This window comes from Coenobita brevimanus, chromosome 103 (genome assembly GCF_032717465.1).
Source record: "Coenobita brevimanus isolate Jiangsu-jjx chromosome 103, ASM3271746v2, whole genome shotgun sequence".
NCBI classification, from domain to species: domain Eukaryota; kingdom Metazoa; phylum Arthropoda; class Malacostraca; order Decapoda; family Coenobitidae; genus Coenobita; species Coenobita brevimanus.
The window spans coordinates 20,594,335-20,618,609 of record NC_137056.1 but is presented as its reverse complement, the minus strand read 5'-3'; the positions used below and the strand labels follow the sequence as shown (position 1 = coordinate 20,618,609).

General features: G+C 42.0%; 1 protein-coding gene and 2 non-coding genes across 3 annotated transcripts in view; 1 reads left to right on the top strand and 2 right to left on the bottom strand.

Moving 5' to 3' along the window:
• Positions 1 to 13,349, top strand: part of LOC145415641 (zinc finger BED domain-containing protein 5-like) — a 77,437-nt gene extending 64,088 nt beyond the window's left edge. Inside the window, exon 3 of the mRNA XM_080284862.1 lies at positions 13,296 to 13,349. Coding sequence (XP_080140988.1) covers positions 13,296 to 13,349 — 54 coding nt within the window. The remainder of the gene's footprint in view (positions 1 to 13,295) is intronic.
• On the bottom strand, positions 5,962 to 6,033 carry TRNAT-UGU (transfer RNA threonine (anticodon UGU)). The gene has a single exon. It is a non-coding gene; the product is annotated as a tRNA-Thr (tRNA).
• On the bottom strand, positions 9,095 to 9,166 carry TRNAT-UGU (transfer RNA threonine (anticodon UGU)). The gene has a single exon. It is a non-coding gene; the product is annotated as a tRNA-Thr (tRNA).
• Positions 13,350 to 24,275: the final 10,926 nt, after the last annotated feature.

Below are 24,275 nucleotides of genomic sequence, written 5' to 3'. Positions count from 1 at the left end.
AAGGAGGGGCCACAGAGAGAAGGGAAGGTGGGTTGGGGGACGAGTAATGGTGCGAGGGGTGGTGTGAGGGAAGGGAGGGAGGGTAGGTAGTAGAGGAAGAATGATATGCAAAGTGGTGGTCACATTATTTATCTGTTTTCTTTCATTCAGGGCATGATATAAAGGAGTTAATATCCGGTAGATAATGCTGCATTACACCTTGTATAGCGGCGTCAGATAAATATTAGATAGGTGGTGATATCAAGGGCTGGCTCGTGAGAGAAATATACTGATGTGACAGATCAAACATTAGTGCAAAACCGTCGAGAATTTGTGTGCCAAGATTGTCCAAGCCTGGGAGCCAGAGGACTAGAGGACACGGGCCCGCCTCCTCCAGCACACCCAAGGAGCACACCAAGGACGAGTGGGTGCTGTTTAGACGAAACCAGCAAACCATCAACATTGTTTCCTCGGTGCTGCGAAAACTGAAAAAGGTTATTGAGGAAGGAGGCCACTGTACTACTTATAAAGGCTTTCCTGGTTGACTGGCTTGAACAATGTCGGTAAACATTGACAAAGCTATATTTTAGGAGTCTGAGTAGGATTTTGTTTCATTTTCCTTCTAACAGATTATGAGAGACATCATTATTATATCCACCCATTTGCACATACATCAAGTTTATTTACTTATTTTGCACAATTATTTTAAATAGCCTTTTCATATGGAGATGCCACAAAATAGTTGATATGGCGGTGACTGTATTGAGGGAGTATATAGCGAAAGGATGATCATACAGTGGACTCAGCCGTGTCAAAGATTGCATATGATATTTAGTTCCAAAATTTCACTGTGTGTAATAGTAGAGGGCGTTTCATATATAAACATTACGGACATCCAGATTCCATACTGCGTCCGAAGTCAAAATACATGGATCAACACAAATATCTGGCTCCGTACTAATGTATGGGCTGTCACGTCAGTATATTTCTCTCACGAGCCAGCCCTTGATATCACCACCTATCCAAAGCTGTTATCTGACCTTGCTAAACAAGGTGTAATGCAACATTTCCTACAGAATATTAATTCCTGTATATAATGCCATGAATGAAAGGAAACAGACAAATTATTGTGACCATCACTTCGAATTTCATTCTCCCTCCTCTACCTTCCCTCCCTCCCCTCCACTCCACACTCGGACCATCACTAGTCCCCTCACTCACCTTCCCTTCTCTCCCTCCCCCCTCAGCCAATCTTACTCCAGCGTGACTTGCCGCGCATAAAGGAGCCAGCTTGAGGCACGGGGTGCCGGAGGATAGGTGATTATTTATGACCACGACTGTGCAGTACATCCTTTACACCATTTCTTTCATCTTTCACTTCTTCACTTCCGCACCTCTTCCCAGAATAACTTCCTATTTTCAGAGTAGTTCACATTCATTTTTCTTCCTAAATCATCATTTACCTCCTTCTCTTTGCTCTTCACTAATCTCTTTACGTGCTTCTTGCTCTCAATATATTCAGTTCCTGTTTCAACTGAACCCCTGTCCTGTAACCACTTTAGCCATTTCTTCTTCTTTTCCTCCACCGCTCTCTTAACCTCCTCATCCTACCTTATAGATACATAGATAGATATAGATATAGATATATACGTATACATAGATAGGCAGACAGATCGATCGATCGATAGATAGATAAATAGAAAGATAAATAGATAGATAATGTAGCTGGACAAACAAAAGGATACACAGATTTAGAGAGAGAGAGAGAGAGAGATGAATGATGAACGAATGAATGGATGAATGGGTTAATGGATACATGGAACAACAACAACAAAAACAGTTTTATGTGGTTCTTTGAACAAGTGGGCATGACAAAAGTGGATGAGGCAGACTTTGAATCAGTGTGTAGTGTGGGTGAAAGGATACAGTAAAATCTTCACTACAATGACGTATCAGTTTAACTTATTCCTGCTACCATCAGGCGATTTTAATAAACTTCAGGAAGGACGGTTATTTGCGATGCTTATTAATGAAGGCAATATCTAACCACTGCAATCGAAACAGTCTCTTCTAAACCGAGTAAAATATTCTGAAGATTAAAAGAATAATATAAGAGGGACGTGCTCTAGACGGAAGGGTTAAAGGTGAAGCAGTTAAGCCTAAGATACAACTAAGACAAACTGTAGGAAGCTGTTGGTGGTATGGTTGTTACCTGAGGTGTGGTTTAAAGAGTAAGCCTAATAGACTGAGTTTGGTTCTGTCTGGGTACTCATATGACTGATAAGGAAAACACCTCCCCTCCCTTCAGATTATGACACACAACCGTTGAATTTACATTCCCTGTTCAACCCAAGCTGGGACTAGGCTCGTGGTGGTTCTTTATCCCTTGAGTGGCGATGTTTGTAAGGCTGGGCGAAGCGATGCAGTTTTAATCTCTTTAGTCTGACCTTTTTTTTTTTTTACATCCACTACAACCAGATAATTTTATTCAATTTAGAGAGACCGTTTGGAGTGATGGGGTAAATGAAGGCTGTACTTAAACCCCACCCGCAAAAAGAGGTCTTCCTACAGGCTGAATAAAATGATCTGGTGGTGGCAATAATGTGAAATACGTCATTGAAGTGAAGTAGTTAGATAAATCATGCAATCATTACATTGCTGTTAATATCGTCATTTCGGTGACGTGTTTTATATTTTGTTCTCCTTGTCTCTACATGATTTATTAAGTCTGTGAGAGGGCTCCTGGCATGGGAGAGATGATGAAGGGAAGCTGTACCTACTGTAACTCAAAACAGTTTGAGCTGAATAAAACCATGTGTAATTGTTAAGAAATAGCAAAAAAACCGTCATATGACTAAAAGGAGGTAAAAAGTCAACTCCAGTTATAAGATTGCCTAGACTCCACTAAACGTCTCAGCTTTCGGCACAACTAGTACTACCGAGACATCAAACACCCTCTTATAAGACACTTTACCCCCATGATGATCATAGTTTATCTTTGCTTTTTCAAGACAATTTTATTATCTTAGAAGAGACTTTTTCGAACAGGATGGGTTAGATATCAGCCTTCATTAGCACCTTCAGTATCAGTTTTTCTCAAATTATGCATAATCGCACAAACGACGTAAGAATATAATCAACAGTCAACATGCATCATAGCAATGGTGAGGTTAAAACGCTGAATATTATCAAATATATCTTACTAAAAGAATACTCCAATATACTGCACAGGTTCATCAATTAGAACGTCTCAATATAATGTTGTACAGGTTCATCATCAATTACAACGTTGCAATATAATGTTATACTGTACACCATCTGGCTTACAAAATATAATAAATCCCTTTAGTATGATGACATCTAACGCATTAAGTGCTGTGCATGTGTAATTCACCGGGTCGGTCAGATCACTTGATGGTCGTGATGGTAGCTTTTACCCTCCCGGAAGGGAGCTGAGAGCTCATAGAGTCCGATCTAAGGTCAAGGCTGTGACCTTCACACACGCACACACCCGTCCCCTTGCTCAAGGGGGACAGTAACCACCCAGTTCGTCAGTGAAACTTTTCGCAACCTGAGCGAGGCGCGAACTCCCGTCCACCAGTTGGCAGGCGGGAACGTTACCGCTGCACCAGCGAGCGGTGTAATGTGTGTGTGTGTGTGTGTGTGTGTGTGTGTGTGCTCAATGCACGGTTATATTTTTTATTCACCTTGGAAAATTAGTTTTGGAACCGTGGTAGACCTCCACCCGGGCAATGTTTTAAACAGGGCGAGATCGACAGAGGCCGTTACTCACGGAGTGCTTTCCAAGCGTCACGGCCAACGTCAGGTACCCCAATTACTTTGTTATATTTCATTATTGCTAACGCCAGACGACTTTATTCAGCTTTGGAGAGTCTCCTAGTCGTAAAAAAGATTATTTAAGGCTACATCTATTCCCTCCAGTTGGATACATTTCCTCGAAACTGAATAAATCGTCTAACAGCAAAAATAAAATACAGATAATAGTAAGCAGAGTAACGGAGGTAATATCTAACCCCATTTCAAAGTCTCTCCTAAGCTGAGTAAAATCGTCGAGAGAGAGAGAGAGAGAGAGAGAGAGAGAGAGAGAGAGAGAGAGAGAGATGACATCATAGTTGTGACACCTGAACAAACAGTAAGGTGTTGAGACGTGTATTGGAGGGGAGGGGGGGCGATGGGGGAGGTGGTGTTTCGTATTCTATTCTAGATCAAACCAGGCGATTTTATTTTAAGAGTGCGTGCTAAGTAACTGAATATTAAATCGGTACTATTTTGCCTCTCAGGTTCGGGATAACTCTGGTACTAAATACCAGATAGCACCAGACGTTTTTATTCAGCTGGAGGCGATTCGTAGGAGGCTGAGAGTGTTATTGGGTTTACATACCGTAATGTTACGAAACTGTTCCAAATATCTTTCAGGCAGATAAGGTAATCAGGATTAATAAAAATATCGATAATCAGGATTCGCAACAATATCTTAGGCCAGCTAGGAAATAGCAAGGGTGTGTCATTAGGTGGAAGAATTTATATCCACGCAATTTATTTGTTTTGATTGTGAGTACGAGTATACAACAATTTTGCTTTTCAGGAAACAGCTTTCTGTTTGTGGGTAAAATTCTTCCACCCGAACAATTCACAGCACCGTCCACTGAATGTAATGTCCTGAAGTGGTTCACATTAAGGGGAGGATAAAACTAAATTACTATTTATGAACCAATTGCAATGAAATTTTTACAGGTGGTACAGCACCATGCATTAAATATCCATAAAGAAATTCATATCAGTAAATTAAAAAATAAACGAGTTATGTCTTTTTTTCGACATTCTGATTTTTTCTGAAAAAAAAAAAAAAAAAAGTCCATAACATCTTCCTCAATTAGTCAGTTTTTGTAAGATAAGGCATGTACAAACTTTATACCCGGTCAAATAATTTTACTGTTGGATTTTGAGATACAGTGTTTACTTTTGGAAATATTGTTAATAATTATAATCTCTAACAAAAATATTTTTAATGAACATTAATCTTGTATATATATATATATATATATATATATATATATATATATACTTTCTGTTAAAAAATAATAATTTTTTGTGTAGAAAGTATTGCTCTAATTTTTCTCGTTAATATGACGTTTAGCGTACTATAATTGGTTAAAAAACTAAAAAAAGAAATGGGATTTGAATGCAGAATAATAAAGTTTTAAGAAAATGATTTTTTTTTTAAATTTTTAATTGATAAAGATATTTCCAATAGTAAGCACGGAATCTCAAAATCCTTCACCAGGGTTACGGGGTAAGGTATTAAGTTTGTACATGCCGATTCTTACAAAAACTGACCAATTGAGAAAGATGCTATGGACGTTTTTTAATTTTAAAAAAGTCAAATTTTCGAGAAAAAATGGCATAACTGTTTTTTTTTTTTTTTCATTGACTGACCTGACAACTTTCATGGATATTTATATTATGGTGGTGTTCCAAATGTGAAAATTTTACTGAAATTGGTTGGTCAACAGTATTTAAGACAAATCCTCCCCTTAATCTCTTACTGCACCTGGTTGTCAGTATGATGACTCACTAAATTCTAGGAATACCTGGTTTTGTCACAACTATTGCTCGAACTACTTGTGACCACATTATTTAGTTACATCAGACAATATGTTCTGGCTATGTATTTTGGGTTTCCTCAGTATCCTTTCGTACATCTTGTATTGCCCTGATAACTGTGTACCTGTAACGTAAAGGGTGGCTTTTAGTTTAAAGCAACTGAAACCGGCTGTGCTTTATTTCGGGTTTTGAGAAAGAATATTTTTTGTGTACATTGCAAACGTGTGTGTGTGTGTGTGTGTGTGTGTGTGTGTGTGTGTCTGTTTCGACAAAAACTTCAGTCATGTTTTTATTGTTTTAGTATTAAACATTTCATCAATGAGAAGTTAGTTTTGATGCAGTAAACTAAACATATGATGCCCCCTGTGAGAATCGAACTCACGACCCCTGGTTTACAAGACCAGTGCTCTACCCCTGAGCTAAGGAGGCAAGTGAATCAGCTAAGACAAGTGTGCGGGGTGAAGGTGGAGCAGGTGATGTGAAGTGGACCACACGTGGCCCGGTAACCACTGGACCAACTGGCCTTACACCAAATATAGCGTATTAATAATGTTCCTTGGGAAGATTTTCACTTCTCATACTGTTAGTCATAACATTTTAAGATAAGCTTACTTGAAAAAAGGAAATTATATCGCGTCAGGTAATTTCACCATAATCATACCTCTTGGCTAAAACCACTACTCTGCCCATACCCGAGATATTAATTCGAATCACAAGCTGGGTATTTAGCAGCGGCTGGTTGTGTGTAGAGAGTGAGTACATGATGCATAGCACAAAACAGAAAGGACAGCCACCTAATTGTCCTTTGGATATATTTCAAGTAAATGAGACTGTTTACAAGATGGTAACTTTCCTACGATCTATGATAACGGCGTCAGAGCAACAAAACACCACCCACCAACCGATCTCTCACCGTAAGCCGCCAGGAAAAGAGCGAGGATCCCTACTCAGCACAGAAAACTGCCATGGCAAAGGAAAGAATAAATGACAAATATTATTTACACACGCGCTCGTGAAACAAGAGCTGACGTAAAGTTCTGATCAGGTGCGCGCATTGTGTGTGTGTGTGTGTGTGTGTGTGTGTGTGTGTGTGTGTGTGTGTGTGTGTGTGTGTGTGTATCTGCCTGTGTGAACAAAGGAAGCAGTTTTTATTTGCTTTTGACATAAACTTGGTGGAAGGGTTGATGGTCAGTCTGTTAACATACATATTGATTTTTTCAACAATAGGTCAATAGCCAAGGTCACATGGCTAGGTCAAGATTAAACTTAGAAGAGTCAAATCAAACAATTTTTTTTTCCGTCAATTTAGACCAAGCTTCAGTGAAGGGTTGGGTAAGGTAAAGATACAGGATAAAATTCGACCTCGTGCCTGTTTATGAACAAAATAACAAAAAAAAAAAAAAAAGTAAAGAAATGGTCTGATTTGATTCAGACTTGATGGAATGGCCAGGGATCTCCCATAGAGATGACCTTCAGCTTTTGAGAACAACAGGTCAAAGTTCAGGGCAACATGACAAGGTCATCTTAAACAGTTTTAATACGAATTAGACCAAACTTCGTGGAAGGCTTGAAGGCAAGGGATGGATAGAAGGATTCGATTTTGAGAACATTCAGTCATAGGTCAAGGCCTCAGGGAAAGGGCAACTCAAACAGCTTGGGTCTGATTTGTACCTAACGTGGTGGAAGGGTTAAGGGTCAAGAAAAAATGAAGTAACTGATTTCGAGAACCATCAGTCGAAGATCGTGGTCACAAGGCAACATAAAGTATTCGGCTTTTGGACAAATTGGTAGGGGCGGGTGTTGCACTCTCTGGGTGCTCCTTTTGTCTATAATATTTTAACTGTAAGCAAAACACTACTAGCATAACAATGTTGCACTACTATTCTATTCTCCATGGTCTGGATGGAGAGAAAACAACTGGTAAGATTTTTGTATTATTCAACAATGACTATGTCTGGCTGAAGATTAGATGTTAGGTCCTTATCCAAGTGACTTAAATGTTTCCAAGCCTACCCAAAAAAATCGTTTCTTCATTGACTAAAAAGTTTGGCAGTGCTTTGGTAACCATCACCTCTAGCATACTACGGACTGGTCTGCTATGAAGTAATTATCAGTTGACTGCACACAACTACAATGCAGTACATACGCTTTAGACTCATAGGAACAATCTTATTACTGTACATACAATATCGCTAAATAAGTAATCAGTGCCCTAGTGATTAACCCTTTTGCTGCCACATGTCAACCATGCATGCTCTTCTGACTTACCCCAGGCGGTTTTAATTAGTTCAGAATAACCTGGCGCAGCAACTGTGTTAAAGACTTGCAAGCTTAACCCTTAGGCTGCTAATTACCAGCATTGCAAGCAGTTCTGGTTGACTGCAGATGGTGTTATTCAGGTTAGAAAACCTTATCGTGGCAAAAAGGTGGTAGTAGTAGTAGTAGTAGTAGTAGTTGTAGTAGTAGTAGTAGTAGCAGCAGCAACAGCAGCAGCAGCAGCAGCAGCAGTAGTAGTATCAGTATCAGTAGCAGTAGCAGCAGCAGGAGCGGCAGCAGCAGTAGTAGTGGCAGTAGTAGTAATAGTAGTAGTAGTAGTAGTAGTAGTGGTGGTAGTAGTAACAGTAATAGCAACAGCAGCAGTAGAGGTAGTAGTAGTAGCAGGAGGAGGAGGAGGAGGAGGAGTATTAGTAGTAGTAGTAGTAACCCTAGGCTCATATGAATGTGGAACCATTATCCAGTAGTACAGGCCCTCCTCCTGTAGCTCAATATCCTCCTTTTGGGGAACAGTGAGGGTGTATAGGAACGTTTGCATAACTGGGCAGCAAAGCAACCAGTTGGCAGTGGAAAGGTTAAGGTAAAAAGATTTCGTCTAGAAATATGTTGTGTTTGGAGGAGAAGGCTACGTGCCTAGGATAGAATTGTAGGGGTGGAATGGACTAGGATGGCAATGAAGGAGGAGATGATGTGGGAGTAGCACACGCTGTAAAACTGGGTGTTATAAACTGGACAATTTGTGTGAAGTGACAGCTTAAATCATAGTTCTTCAAGAAGAGGAGATCCGTACATGCTCTCGTGATGATAACTGAATGAGCAGAATCTAGTTATTCATTTTTCATAGCTTTTCATATGATCTGCTTGAGAAATATATACGGTAATGGTAGCAACTACTACACCCTGCAAGGACCAAAGCCAGAAATATCCTAACAAAAGTATAACACTATACCGTGTTTATGCATACAGTGAGGCTCGATGCTGTTTTCATCTGTCAGGCACAGGAACTTTGTTTGGGGCCTACCGGTTTATAAAAGAATTTCGCTTTATTATAGAGTGAGAGAGCTAAAAAGAAATTTGGGGACGTTACATCCAATAGTTCAGTACTTCCGTTATCATTTGTTAAGATAAACACTAAAATATTATCTGATTTTTTTTAGAGTTTAGTGCCATAATCTTATCGTGTCAAACACTGTTACTGCTATAAGCTAAACATGTTTGCCCCCTGTGAGAATCGAACTCACGACCCCTGGTTTACAAGACCAGTGCTCTGCCCCTGAGCTAAGGAGGCAGATGTGTTTATGTTAACAGGAGTACAATGTTCAGGTGAAGCAGGAGAGGTGGGACACAAATGTCTACGGTACTAGAAAGCCAACTGGACTGGCAACAAGTACAGTGCATTGGATCAGTAATAAGATCACCAAGATTTTATTCCTGGGACTGTTTGTCAGAATATTTCACATGAATATTAAATGCAAATCAGTTCCATACTACGTTACGTACTTTAGTATCACCCTCATTCCCATGGGTAGTAGCGCTCCAGTGGTCATATACGGGGAAGTATATCCAGTCACAGGTTGAGTACTCGCCAGCGGGAGGCAGTGTATAACGAGTATGAGATGCCGACGACACAGACTAAACTGTCGTGATTTTGTATCAGTGCTGTATCAGTGTCGGAGGCAGACAAATGAGTATCGTGCAGTCATGGCATTTCAGTAAATAGTGATGGGACTACATGTTATAGCAAGAGTTGTGAAGACGAGTGAAGCTGGTGATAAACGGTGAGCGATGGAATAATTACATCTACTCTTGCTGGAAACACACCCGCGTGCGCGCGTAAATGTGTGTTAACGGTATGGACTTGCTGAGGGTTATCCCAACGTCCAAGGAGAGAAGGTCTGTCCAGCCCGGGCGAGAATTCCACCTGGTTGGCGCATGACGTCACGTGGGAGACAGCTACTCACTCCACTCACTCAGTCACTTAGTTTCCCTAGGCCGCAGTGGTGGAGAGCTCGGTGTTCCCATATATTTATCCCATACTAGGACAGTTATCAGAAAGATGCCACTTAACTGTGCAGTATTTGGATGCTATTCAGTCAGCAGAAAAGACAGTGACATCAAATTCTTCAGGTTCCCTCAAGATGAAGACACTAGAAAGAAATGGGTCCAGCTGTGTAAGAGACAAGACCTGGTTGACACAAAGGAAGCCCGTGTCTGCAGTATACATTTTGCTGTTGTGTCCCTCATTCCCCTTCTCTCTCTTCACTTTCTTCCTTCTAGCGAATCCCTCCACTCTCCCGTAACCGCATCTCTTCTTTTCCTTCCTCCTTCTCCACTAGCTGTTATTCTCTCCCACATCTCCTCCTACTTTCCTCTCCCTCCAATTTCCCTCACCCTTTCCCTCAATCTTTCTATCCTTCAGTCTATTACCTACTTTCCTTCCTCTGCCCCTTCATCCCTTCCTATCCATCCCTCCATCCTGCCCTCCCGTTTTTCTCTTCCTCCATTTTCTCTCACTCTTCCCTCATATCTACCTATCTATCCCTTCAGCTATACCCTCACTCCTTTCCTTCAAAAACCATTATTTTATACTCTCTCTCTCTCTCTCTCTCTCTCTCTCTCTCTCTCTCTCTCTCTCTCTCTCTCTCTCTCTCTCCTTTCATTAGTACAGATATTACCTCCCTCCATCTTCCACCTGCTCCTCCTCCTCCTCCTCCTCCTCCTTTCTTCCCCCATTCTGCAGTCCATCTCTCCTTTTCTGCTCCTCCTCCTCCCTCACTTTTCTCTCTCCCTCCTCCTCCTCATTCTCCACTTCTCCTATCTTCCTCCATCCCTAACTCCCTTTCTCCTTTTTCATCCTCCCTCCTGTTCTTCCACTTTTCTAGCTCCCTCCTCCACCTCTTTCTCCTCTTCTCTTCTCTCTCCATACCTTCTACTCTCTTCATTTCTTCGCTCACGTCGTTTCCTTCATTCGCAAATACGTATCTCCCTTCCTTCTCGCCCAGTCACTTTTCTGTCCCTCCCGTTCCTCCCTACCGCTTCTCCCTCTCTCCCGTCTTGCTCTCCTTCTCTGCCTTCCACATTTTCTCCTTCAGTTCTTCCTTTCTCGTTTCCTTCTCGTTTCCCCTCCCTCCATCTCTTCCCCCCCGACTCCAAATCACCGCTTTCATATTTTTGTCTCCTCCAATCCATCTCTCTCTCTCTCTCTCTCTCTCTCTCTCTCTCTCTCTCTCTCTCTCTCTCTCTCTCTCTCGTTAACTGTTACATCCCCATAAACTAGCAAAAATGTTAAATATACAATGAAAACACTTTAACCATAATATGATCAACTGAAAGTTCTGACATTTTAACCATAATATGATCAGCTGAAAGTTCTGGGGGCGAAGCTATAATTATAACATTATATTACCTCAGAAAAAAAGCAGTATACCCTAAAAGAAAACGAAAGTCACCTTCGGCCGCCGGTTTATCTCCGACCTGACGTCATCAAAATGTGTGCACGAAGAGACCTTCTCTCCTTGGACCTTGGGTTATCCAAGAGGTTACTGCATTGCTTCGGAGAACGGTAGAACAAAGGTTAAGATAACATGGCAAGGTCAATTTACTGTACATAGTTTTGGTCTAATTTAGACCAAACTTGGTGCAATGGATGTGGGTAGGACAAGAACAGTGTGTCGATTTTTAAAACAATCAGTCTTAGGCTGAGGTCAAAGGGCAGTGTTCTACCTGTGTGTCTGTGTGAACAAAATAATTATAACAGCTTTGATCTGATTTGGACCGAGCTTGGTGGCAAAGTTGAGGGTAATCAAAGGTGTTAGCCTATTTTCTGGGAAAAGTAAGTCAAGACCAAGGTCACACGACAAGGTTTGCTTAAATAGTTATTATTAAGTTTTGACCAAAGTAGGTGGAAGGGTTCACTGTAATGCGAGGATAAAGGGTTTCGACTTTAGACGCATTTAATCAAAGTTTAGTCACAGGGTAAGGGTCAAAGGTCCATGTCACACGGTAAGGTTAGCTTAGATGGTTTTGATCTGATTTAGACTAAACTTAGTGAAATGGGTGAGGATTAGGCAAGGACGAAGGGATTCGATTTTGAGAAAAATCTACCAAGGCTGTAAAACAAGGTCAAAGCTTGACCCACATGTATGTGTATGGGTGAAAAAAGTAACTAAGGCAGTTTGGATCTGGTGTGAACAAAATTTGGTGGACGAGTTGACAATCAGCCAAAGAGATGACCTATTGGTTCTGAAACCAATAACATAAAAGTCAAGTCACATGGCAAGGTCAAGGTTACAATTTTGATTTGATTTAGACAAAACCGGGTGGCAAGGTTGAGGGAAAGACAATGATAGAAGGATCTGAATGTGAGACCAATCAGCCAAAGGTCAGGGTCATGCGACAAGGGCAGATGTTCCACCCTATAACTCAAGGGGTTTTGATTCGATTCTGACCAAACTTGGCGAAGGAACTGAAGATCAGTCAAAGCTGAAAAGATTCGATTTTGAAAACAACAGGTCATATGCGAGGTCAACTCAAATAGCTCTGATCTGATCTGTATCAACCTCGGATATAAGGGTGAGACAAGAATGAAGAATTCGATTTTGAGAAGAATCTGTTAAGGATCCAGGGCATAGGGCAGTCAGATGCTGGGCCCTTACACCGGTTGTAGGAACGGGGCTACACTGAGTATTTTTTCTTGTTCTAATCTGATTTATGCTGATGATGTCGTGGTACTAGTTAATACTATCTACCTACCTATCTATCTATGTTCATATCTATCTATCTAACCATTTATTTATCTTTTTATCTATATGTACTAATATGTGCCCGAGGGTGGGCGTGTATATGTGTGTGTTCTCGGAAAAAAAGTAAGAAATAGTTGTGGAAATTGGAATGAAGGCGATGATCAGTATGGTGATGGAGGTACTGTATATGTAAAGCTTACAGGGTTCCCAGAGAGAAGTATTATATTTTTGTTTATAAAGGCTCCATCATGTTTCCATGCATCAGCCTTGGTCACCTGATGGCGGTTCTCCACACTCCTCAATCTCTGATAGCCTGCCTATTCAGTCCCTGATCTCTGAGGTCACACTCTGTGACCTCGTCCCAGGTCTTTTCAGTCTGCCTCTCTCAACCCGGCCTCCAACATTCACACTTCCCAATTTCTACAACAGGAAAAAAAAGAAAAAAGGTGCATACCAGCATTACCTGGGACCCCGGGAGGCTACCTGCCAGTAGAAGAGACCCCCAAGGTTTCATTTTATCCACTGGACCTATGATCCTCTTTGGGCCCATTCCTGCAGCGATGTATTCCCTGTGAATCTATTTTCGTGCCCTACACTCCCTCACTAATCATTTACATGCTTTGCACTTGTCATTCATGAGCATGATATCTGACTGCTATTAATTGGGATTGGCAGCGTGAGAACCACAGCAGTTGGCAGTGCGGAGACAACTCCAGAGAGACTCTGTAACAGTGTCAGAACAGTGAGACACGGTATATCCCTCTCTGTTCCAATTCCCTCCAGGTCTACAAGGAGAGCTGTTCCACACACTGAGGTTTTAAAAACGCAGATACGTTTTCTACTTCACTGTTAATAACTTTGTACAAGACAGTTACATGACTTAAAAACACCAGTGGAAACAAGTCACTCAGTACATCGAGATTTAACTCCATTAAATGTAAATACAGTAGCAAAGATATTAAATGTAACATAATGACTCATTTTTGAGTATTGTATGTTCTCTTGAATTCTTACTTTCTACAAGAACAATCAGTATTAATTATCCCCACGCTCAGGGACTAGCACGAACGCATTCATTATTGCTGGAAACTGAGCAGAAGTTAAATGATGTTTAACAGATGCTTAGGGTATAAGAAATTCTCCTATCTAGTACACTCACAAATCTCTCCATCTCACTGACTTCTACTCACCAACTTCTTTTTGCTGTCCGTGGTCGTGTGACTGTCCGTTTCTTTCAGCAGAACTGCTGTGCTATTGAGACACTCCTCAAGCCTGTCCCCTCTGCTACCCACCTAATTCTCTTCTGCCTAGTCACCCTTATGAGCGTCCTTTTGTACACTTCCTGTTGACATATGTTTATCACCTCAACCCTACAAAACTCTGACTTGCATCAAAAATGTCAAGTACCCTTGCATATTTACTGTCCCCTCGTATTTTCACTCCTTACTTCCTCCCTCTTCTCCGATTTTCCTTGTCTCCCGTCGTCTCTAGGTCTTCTCTGCAGCTTCTCATGCATCCTGTGCTTTTGTTCTGGTCTCACGATACCAACTTTTAACGATATGTGTTCCACTTTTACTAACCTGCGACACGCTCCTTGTGTTGCAGTTTTTTCTTCTTCATCATATCCCTCTTCTGCACCATCCCTCTGCTTCGTTTTGTTCTTGTTTAGGCCCTACACCAAGATTGATGGGCGTATCAGGTAGGCTTGGAGCACAGGAACCCTGGCCCCTTTGTTTACTGGCAGTGTAAATTACTGCCCAACAAGTGTTGGCTTCGGCATGGTCGGGACCTGTAAAATCACTACCAAATGCTATGGCGCAAATGAATCAATCTTGGGGAAAAATCTCAGGGAGTGACTGTAAAACATCTAACGCAACACGAGAGAGTGACATATTAAAATGTAAGGTATGAGGGAGTATGAACAGTTTGGTGTCCTTTGTGAGGGTGGCATAAACTGGATGTGTGAGTGATTCACTGTGGGCACTTCAACCATCACCCAGGACCAAATGCCCTATACCTTGAACAATCTGAATTGTCTTTGCACAATTAATAGTAAATTGCATGGGTTTATACCTAGAGAAAAAACAATAATCATTATCTCTAACACTCACAGGGGTGAAAGCGCAAATAATTCTTTATCTACAAAGCTAAGACACAATGTCCTTATGTTGAGATATGTAGCACTCTCACAGGTGCTAGTGCTAGATCTCAAAAATGGACCTTGCAACTCGTAAACAAGAAAATTTTGGTGGTTGAGACACAGTGTGAAATTGTCGAACAACGTATAATGTAAACGATTTTCACTTAGAGCAAATAAATTTGGCAGAGAGGACTCTCTGTACAAAGACGTTTCTCTCAGGGACTCTTTAAGGCAAAGAAGTGATTTGGAGGACTTCAAAAATATCTGCCGGGTTACCTTGAACCGGAATTAGCAAGTAGAAGCACACTGAGGAGGGGTCTTGTGAGGTATTACTCGTATGAGATCATGGTATAATGCAAAGTATTCAGGACGGATAGGAAAAAGAAGTCCTGGCCTCGTCAATGAGATATCATGTAAAATTTCTAGCAATTATGTATTTGGTACAATATCTACACTCAGGCGAGCCTGCATCGTGCTTAATCCTCATGTGATCGACAATGACATGCAACAAAGCTAACTGTAGATCAAGAAAGGCTTCAGAGATGCGAGTTTCGGCTTCTAATTGCAAGGCTCTTATAGACAGAGGTCTAATTATTGCATGTGAAAGCTGTCTTCTGCATTTTGATAAGTGCAACTTGCATATGAGACATCTCAATTGGTAACATTAATTTAAAATTTGAGAGTAAACATTCAATACATGACACTCTTCTTCAGAAATCTCTTTAATATGGCCCAATCTGGCATGAATTTCGTCTAACTGGTTTTGAGTTGCAGTACGAAATGCAGCATTAGCAATATTACCAACAAAATTGCACCTTTGGGTCTAAGTCCAGTCAGTGGTTCATCTGACAACAAAATAAATACTCAACAGAAATTGTTTAATCCTCAAATCTAATATCAAACTCGTGTTGGAATGAAGCTAAGCTTTCCTTCAGTGATGATACAAGGAAGGATGAATTGTCCGTGTGATCTGTATTCCATCTAAACGAATCAACAAGATCTTGTGCATCTGCATGGGGTTTGTATAGCTCTTGTATTAACATAATAGGGACCACATTATGCCTTTCTGTCGAGATAAGCTTGCAGACTGGAGAATAGATGAGGCCTGTGGGAGCAGGTTGCTCAATATGTGGGTCAGTGTCTAGTATTTCCTGACACTACGACTGCAAACAGCTAAATCTGAAAAAAATAAAATACCTTCTATGACTTAATCTCTATTTCTTGCTAGTACTGGATTCAGTCTTCCTGTTAGTGTACTCTAAAGGTTTGTCCATAGCCACAGGTAAGTCATCTACTCTCATAAGTGATCTTATGCTATACCTGAGAGTTGAGACTGCATCCTCAAGTCATTAGCAGAGGACGAACTACTAAAAGACGTCGGCGATTCTACTTCGACCGAGGATTCCCTGACTTCATTCAGTTCGCTTTTCCTCTGGTTTCTACTCTGGCGGTTCAGGTCACTGATGTCAATTTCACCTTCGTTTACAATGTTGTGCATCTCTTGCTCCTTCTGTATGTCTTGTATCTCTCTTTCACCCTTAGAGCTTCGATCATCTGGCGAGTTGTCCTCAGACAAACGCCCTGCACCGCGGCTATATACCGGCATGGCAGTGTAATTATTTGAACCATTCTCACCATCATTATCACCATCATTATCGTCTGCCTCCTGTACTGGGTATGCATGGCGTACTTTATTGTTATCTTTAGTGATTAGAGATGCTTAGGTGGCCATCTGCATGCTGTCTGTGTATAGGATAGAGACAGTGCCATCCTTCACTCGACGTACCTTAATTACTTTGTCACTGATGCGCTCCGTGACCCTGTAAGGTCCTGCATAAAGTGGCTGCAGCTTCCTTGCAACTCCTTGCTTAGGAATAGTACGCATATATACTCTGTCCCCTATACGGAGAGAGTCTTGAGAGCAGCAGTCTTACTTACTGTAATTCTCATTCTCTGTACTAGCCCGATCCAAGTACAAATGACATCTCTGAAACACTTTACCTGCCATAGCTACTAGCATGTACGCAGCATCGTTCACATTATAGTGCGGATGCTATTGACTTCTTGTCTGATATGGCACCTGTGGGTCTCTCAGATATAAAAGTCCCTAACTGACCTATTTAATCCCGAGTTTCAGGCCATGCAAGCCAAATGTAGGCTATCATCCGGTGACAATGATTTGCATTGCTATCGATCATTGTATGTAACATCGAAGTCACGGTTCTGTTCACCCGTTCCACCAACCCATTAGCAGAAGGGTGGTAAGGCGTGGTTGTAATGTATCCCATTTGGAGTATGACCGCCATCTCACGTAGTGTGGCATTCACGAATTCTGCTCCTTGGTCAGTGATACGTTGTTGTGGAGTTCCATGAACACATTCAATCCTCAATCCTCTCAGTGAATACATGAGCTATCTCCTCCGCTGCTTTGGCTTTTACTGGCTCAGCAACATGAAATCCGGTTAATGTATCCACTACCTTGAGGACACACTTGTGTCCTGCCTCAGACACATTCAGTGGTCCTATAATATCCATATGAACTCGACACCATGGGTTCGACACACCCGGGTACCGCATCAGTGAGGTCAGGGCATCCCCCGACCTCTTAGAGGTAATAATATCCAGCTCAATCCTGGATCATCCTTGAACATGCTTGGGGTTTCATTCACTCGGGACTTATCTTGGAAAAATCATATTGCATCTCTTGTAAAATCTGCTTCCAAGAGATTAGGTGTGTTAAAGCCGACTCCGTACCGGTACCTTCTTTACCCATGCACGGTTGTTGACTTTATACACGGCTTTTATTAGCCCCTGTTTAGAATGCAACTCTCATGTGTAGAGAGGCTCCCCACATACAGCTCTTCTCAATAGGATGGAGTCAAAGGCTTTTCGTCTCATCAACTATCCTTCTCTTACTGACTCTCTTCAACCTCTGTCTCTTCGCCGAACTGTTGCATTTTTATCTTTTCTATCGCTACTTCAATGGTCACTGTTCCTCTGAACTGTCTGCTTGCAGCCCTTCACCTCTACGGCGAGTGCGTAGCATCCGTCTTGCAACAAATTCTCATCCTTTTTTCTGTCCAGCTCTCTAATGTAAGAGTTAACCGTTAATCCCAGTCCTTCATTTATGCAACAGGTCAACTCTGGAACTGTCTCCCTCTGTCTGTATTTGCTACTTCCTATGATCTCCAGTTTTTCAAACGCAGTGTGTCCAGGCATCTCGACATGAACGGATGTTGAATTTGGCTCTCTTTTGTATTGTTTATGTTTTTGTTTTTTCTTAGAAGGAACGGTTTGCGGGCTCCTGGCCTTTGGTTCCTTCTTTCTTGCATTAAGAAAAAAAAATATCCTTGACCATAGTCTGCCAATATGCAAATCTCATGGCACATGCAATAGTGACCTTGGTCCCAACATCTCCCGACAGTGGCAGGTGATGGGTCAAATGTAATGCTGCTGGCACACAGTGTTCAGGTACAAGCATCTCTAGTACGTCATTATCCTCGTAAGCTGGTGCTTCTTTTCTGTAAATCAATCCATTCTAGCAGGAACAGAACTGTTTATCTAGGCCAGCCAGTTTGGGGACCTGAGGGGCTACCCCCTCGAAGGTATCGCTTTAACAATCTCAGAATTGGATATGCATCTTGCTGCTTCCTCAGTTCATCAAGGTTCCAGCTGACAGTGTCAATGTTGGTCACAATAATTCTTGTAACAGCCAATGTAACCTCCGCATCATCATCCTTTTGCTCGTTACAGAGACATGACAAGGCATCAACTACTTTATTCTGATGTCCGAGTAGATAAGACACATCTATATCATATTCTGCAGCCTGGATTTGCCATCTAGCAATCCTTCTAGATGGTTCCTCAACAGCCTTGGGAACAGGCTGTGAAGCCTATGCCCAGAGTCAGACACATAAAAAAAACAATAATACACAACTATGTGAGGGGTCAGTGTTCCGTCTGCACAAGCACTTTGTATCCAAGGATATGGGGTCAATTGATTCGGAGCCCATATACTGTATTCAAGGCTTCTCGTTCAGTAGTAGCATTGTTCACCTCAGCTTTATTCAGAGCTCTACTTACATATGTTGGTGGCCTGAGAAATCCATCGCCATCCATTTGTAGCAGTACTCCATCTATTGCTGTACTGTGTGCATCCGTTGTCAAGTAGAACGGCTTATCAGAGGAAGGGAACTCGAGAACTACATTATCTGTTATCTGGCCCTTCAGAACTCTGAAGGCCTGCCTCTTCATTCTACTCTATTTTCTGTTCAGAGTTCTTTACCTTTTTTTTTTTTTTTTTTTTTTTCGGCGAGTCAGTCTTGTGAGAGGCAAAGCAATCTTAGAGAGGCCGTCTATGAACCTACGGTAATAATTAATCCTAGAAAATATTTGAGCTCCTTTAGTGTCTGTGGGACTGTGATTGGCTCGGACCTTATCCGCCTGGGTATGCAATACTTCAGCAGCAATTATATGTCCTAGGTAAGGTACTTCAGTTTTGGAAAAACTACATTTCTGCAGCTTAAGAGTAAATTGAGCTCCTTCCAGTCTAGACAAAGCTTCATCCAAATTTTGTACATGTGAATCAAAATCCTTACCATGGACAATGAAGTCATCCACGCTAATATAACTGATACGTCCCGTCATGTCGATCAGGACCTCATTAATTTTATTATGCGCTGGAACACGGCAGGGGCATCTCTCAAGCCAAAGGGTAAGTTATTATACTTCCAATGACCGCCTGGTGAGGAAAATGTTGTCAACAGTCGTGACTCCTTATATAATGGCATCTGATGGTATCCCTGCTTTAAATCTAAACTACTACAATAAATATCTTCTCCTCTCCTAACTGGGAAAGGATGTGTGTGATATTTGGCAACTGGAAAGGATCCTCTTAATCTAATGCCGAAAGTCGAGACAAATCAGTAATCCACCATCTTTCTTCGCCACTGGGACCAAGGGTGAACAGTAAGGTGATCTGAAGGAACATATGATATTTTACTCTCTTAAATTGTGCAGTTGTTGCCTAAGAGTCTCATGATACTCAGCTGGTATTTTATAGGGACGGCGATTCACGGCCGGCTCTGTGGCACAAATATGATGCAGGAAATAGAGTGTAGTAGGCAGTGGCTCGCCAGGCAAAGAGAACACACGCGGATGTTTTCGCACAAGGTATTTGAGGGCATCGTTCTCCCAACTTTGCGGTAAAAAAACATTTATCTATAACCATATCTATTCTCCTCAACATCTTCTCCCCTTGTGTTATACTAGGAACTTGGCCTTGCTCGTTGTCCTGACTTTCGTTCCACGTTACCTCCTCAAATGGTTTCACTGTGCCTAAATTATACCTACCAGATATACTGATCTGGTCAGGACAATATATGGAACATAAGCCCTGGACTTTCCTCTCAGCTTACTCGGGCCACGGCATAACGGCGAAAGTACTACCAGGACTTGGAGAAAATAAACAAAGTGTCATTCTCTAACGGAAAGACGCCTTTCGTAAACTGATCTATCACAGCTGTCTCTCTCGTCATCCAGCATTCAGAGATGTACTCAAATTTATCTGATACACTGTTACGGACTGGGAGGAAGCATTGTCTGCGTGAAGATCTTCCTCTGTGACCTGTAATTTTACATTTTCCCCATCAGTCTGGATGCGCAACGGGTCTGGGGTAATACGTCTGTATCTATTTACCTAGGCTGCTTCCCTCAACGAAAGGGAGGTAGCCGAGACAGGACGACACACCTCCAATTTACTCATCCACACACACACACATTTACTCGGAATACGTACATTCCGAAAAAAAAGAAGAAGAAGAAGAAATCGGAACCTAGAATCACAGGGTAAATTTCTGACCACCACTAACTCATTGTCATACATGAGGCCTGCCAATCCTAAGGGTAAGTCTATTACTCCTGCAGCTTCAAGTTCGTCACTGCTTGCGGACACCAGCTTTCGGTCTAGGCTACATACGGCCAAAGCTCAGGTCTCGCCTCACTTAAATTCTCATAGGTTCCCTGGTTAATGAGTAGTTGACATATCCCCTATCTAACAGCACTGGGCAATCCTTCATTTTCACCATATGTTTCAACGATTTCCACTTGATCTGTTGCGTTTCCGAAAGTCACCAGAAATAGTCGTCGTACTTTTGTGTGTGTGTGTGTGTGTGTGTGTGTGTGTGTGTGTGTGTGTGTGTGTGTGTGTGTGTGTGTGTGTGTGTGTGTGTGTGTGTGTCCGCACAAGACGAGCATTGTTTGGTATGGTGGGTTGTGCTCTTACAGTGATCACACCGTGTCATCTGACGTGGGCTGTCTACTTTTGAGAAACAATGAGCTGCCATGTGACCCGATCCACTACAGTGGAGACATCTGAGTTTTCTCCTTTCCTCAGTTGACAAGTTGTTATACTAACCTCGTGAGATCGGCCTTGTGGCACGGCACGTGCAGACCCGGTGGCCTGCAATACCACATTTGTTACACTTTCCTAGGCCCACAGAGTTTGATTTCCTAGTATCTATCTTCTCTCTTTTAACGAAGACTTTACCTTCAGTCACGTGCGTGAATACGTCATGTTTTCACTTCTTTGCTACATTGTCCTCAGCAAGTTGGGAAATGCACCATTGTGCTCAACTAATGGCTTGATTCACGAGTTTATGGGGATTGTCGTACTTGTCAGCACCAAAAGTGACTATAGTGGCTGGAGAACATTTCAGTGAAGAAATCTGTGGCCGTATACATAGCAGAATCTCCAAAAGCAGGCCTAATGCTTGCAGTCAGATTAGCTAGCTTCACTATAGTCGCGGCGCACGACTCTGAGGTTGTCATTATCGTACCTTGGCAACCTATCATTCAAAGTGCGTCCGACTTCGTATCATATTATACACGAATCATATTATTATGCAGGAATATATTTTGCACGAATATTATTATACACGAACATATTATGCACGAATCACATGTTTCTCATATTATACACGAAATCAGACGCACTTTTGAATAGTTGGTTGCCAGGGTACGATAACAACAACCTCAGCGTCGCGCGTAGTCGCAAAAAGTAATCAATGATACACTCGCCCCTATTACATCTCACTTGTATCAGTGCCCGATGAGCGTGTTGGAAAGCTTTTTTTCAGGAGAGTAAAGTTTCAGGACAGCAGACTTAAAATCCTCACAGCTATCGTTTGCTTCATGCATAGAGGTGGGAGTAGGTAGAGGCGGCATAAGGGATTAACCACGGGTAGGTCAGAGTGAAGCCGACAGACCTGACTCGACCAACATGGCGGCGACCCCTTTGACAGCTGTCTGACTTGGTTCCGCTGACCAGGCGCGAGTGTTTTCTTAGTTGCAAACAGAAAAAATGAGGAAGAAAGTAGGTTATGAATGGAAGGAGAAAAGAAAGTAGTTAATGAATGAAAAAAAAGGAAGCATTTAAGAACATATGGTAAAATGAAGGATGGAAGACAGATAGATGATTTAAAATAATATACATCAGCACATTATGAAAAAAGTTTATATCTATTATTCTATATAATATTCAGCTTGACTTTACTAACCCCAGTCATATACATAATGTACACCTACAAATTATAATTCACTCTAAAGATACTCACCGGTGAAATGTAATGGATGGGTCAGATTTCTTATCTCCTCTTTCTTTACACCCAAATGCGGCACAGGTGGTGGGCATTTTTGGAGACTTAGGTTATTTGATGGTGAGTTACAACTTAGGACAGAACGTCTCACACCCACAGCTGAACTACAGCTAAAACCAGAGGTAGAATGAAGTCTACTTTGTTTCTGGCATTCTCCCTGAAGAATACCAGGTGGACACACAGCTGGAGGTATTAAAGGCTTAATAATCTCATGGCCACACCCACGGAGGTAGGATTAGGACTGTTACCTCTGTGGGCACAGCCATAGAGGTAGGAGTGCACAGCAATCTTCTTCTTCAAGTAGGTGTTGCCGTGACCTCTTGAATTGACCAATATGGCCGTTTGACAGTTCTCTGGCCTCACCGGAGCCTTCTCCCGCCGACTCTACCCTAATCCTACCTCTATGGCTTCATGCATAAATTATACAGTTTTGTTGTGAGCACCACCTAATGTGTATTCTCTGGTCACATCAAACCTGACAAGTGTAGTCAACCTAGGTCAAGTCGTCTTGTCTTCAATATCTCTTATCCATGTACTAACAATAGGTTCGAAAATTAAACCTAGGGACTCACTTAGTGTTGTGTGTTTACTGGCTGTGAAGAAAACTAAGTTCTTTATCCGATATAGAACAGCTCTCTGATTGTCAACAATTGCTTGCAACAGTTAAAAGGACTTGCTTGTCCCCCTGCAGTTTGATCTGGTTCGTCTTCTGCCGTATTTACTTATCTAAATCAGACGGAGTATGTTCTGATTCGAAGGGAAGAGTCTCTCCATCTGAGCGAGACTCACTGCTAGATTCCATACAGTCCGTTTTTAGACTCTCAGATGTCTATCTATCTATCTATTGCCAGACGCCTCAATCCCATAAGGGGTGGCAACAGACAACTCGCCCCCACGTCGCCCACGCCATTTCACTGCCCTGCTCCCAGTTCACACCTCCCTGTCCCATATACTTCTCCACCCCATCCCTCCATCTCATCCTTGGCCTCCCTCTCCCTCTCCCCCCATCCACATCACTCACATACACTCTCCCCGTCAGTCTCTCACTCTCCATCCTCCCCACTTCCCCAAACCACCTCATTGTGTTTTTCCTAACGCTTCCTATCACATATACACCACAACGGTCCTTCACTTCCTCATTGGTCACAACGCTCCTTCACTTCCTCATTTGTCAGTCTGTCTCTCCATGTCACTCCACATGCTCCTCTCAGATAACTCATTTCCACTGCTCTCATTCTTGACGTCTGTCCCTCCAACACGGTCCAAGCTTCAATTCCATACGATAGACTTTGTAACACAATACCGTAACTTTTTCACTTCCATGCTCACTTCCCTATTTCTTATCACTGTTTTCTTCCTTGTTGTACCCTTTCAAGCACTTCCAAACTTCCATCCTTACCCATCACGCTACCCAAGTACTTAAACACACCCACATTTTCCATTTCCTCCTCATCCAACCTCACTGTACTTTCTCTCGAAACCATTATTTTACTCTTCCCTACATTCACCTATAGATTCCATGTCTTACACACTCTTCCGAAATCATTCACCAAGCCTTGCAGCTCCCCTTCGTCTTCACTTAACAATACAGTATCATCTGCAAACAACAGTACAGGGAGTTTCCAAACACTCCTCTCTCTCATTAGGTCCTCTCCAACATCCACTGCCCTGCCTTGCAACTCTTTTATAAGTCCATCCACACACAGATTGAACAGCAATGGGGACATGGCACATCCCTGTTTCAATCCAATATTCAGACAGAAAAATTCACTCAGTTCACTATCCACACGCACTGCAGCCTTAGCACCCTCATACATACTCTTCACGACATTCAGCACTTCCCATTTACTCCATATATTC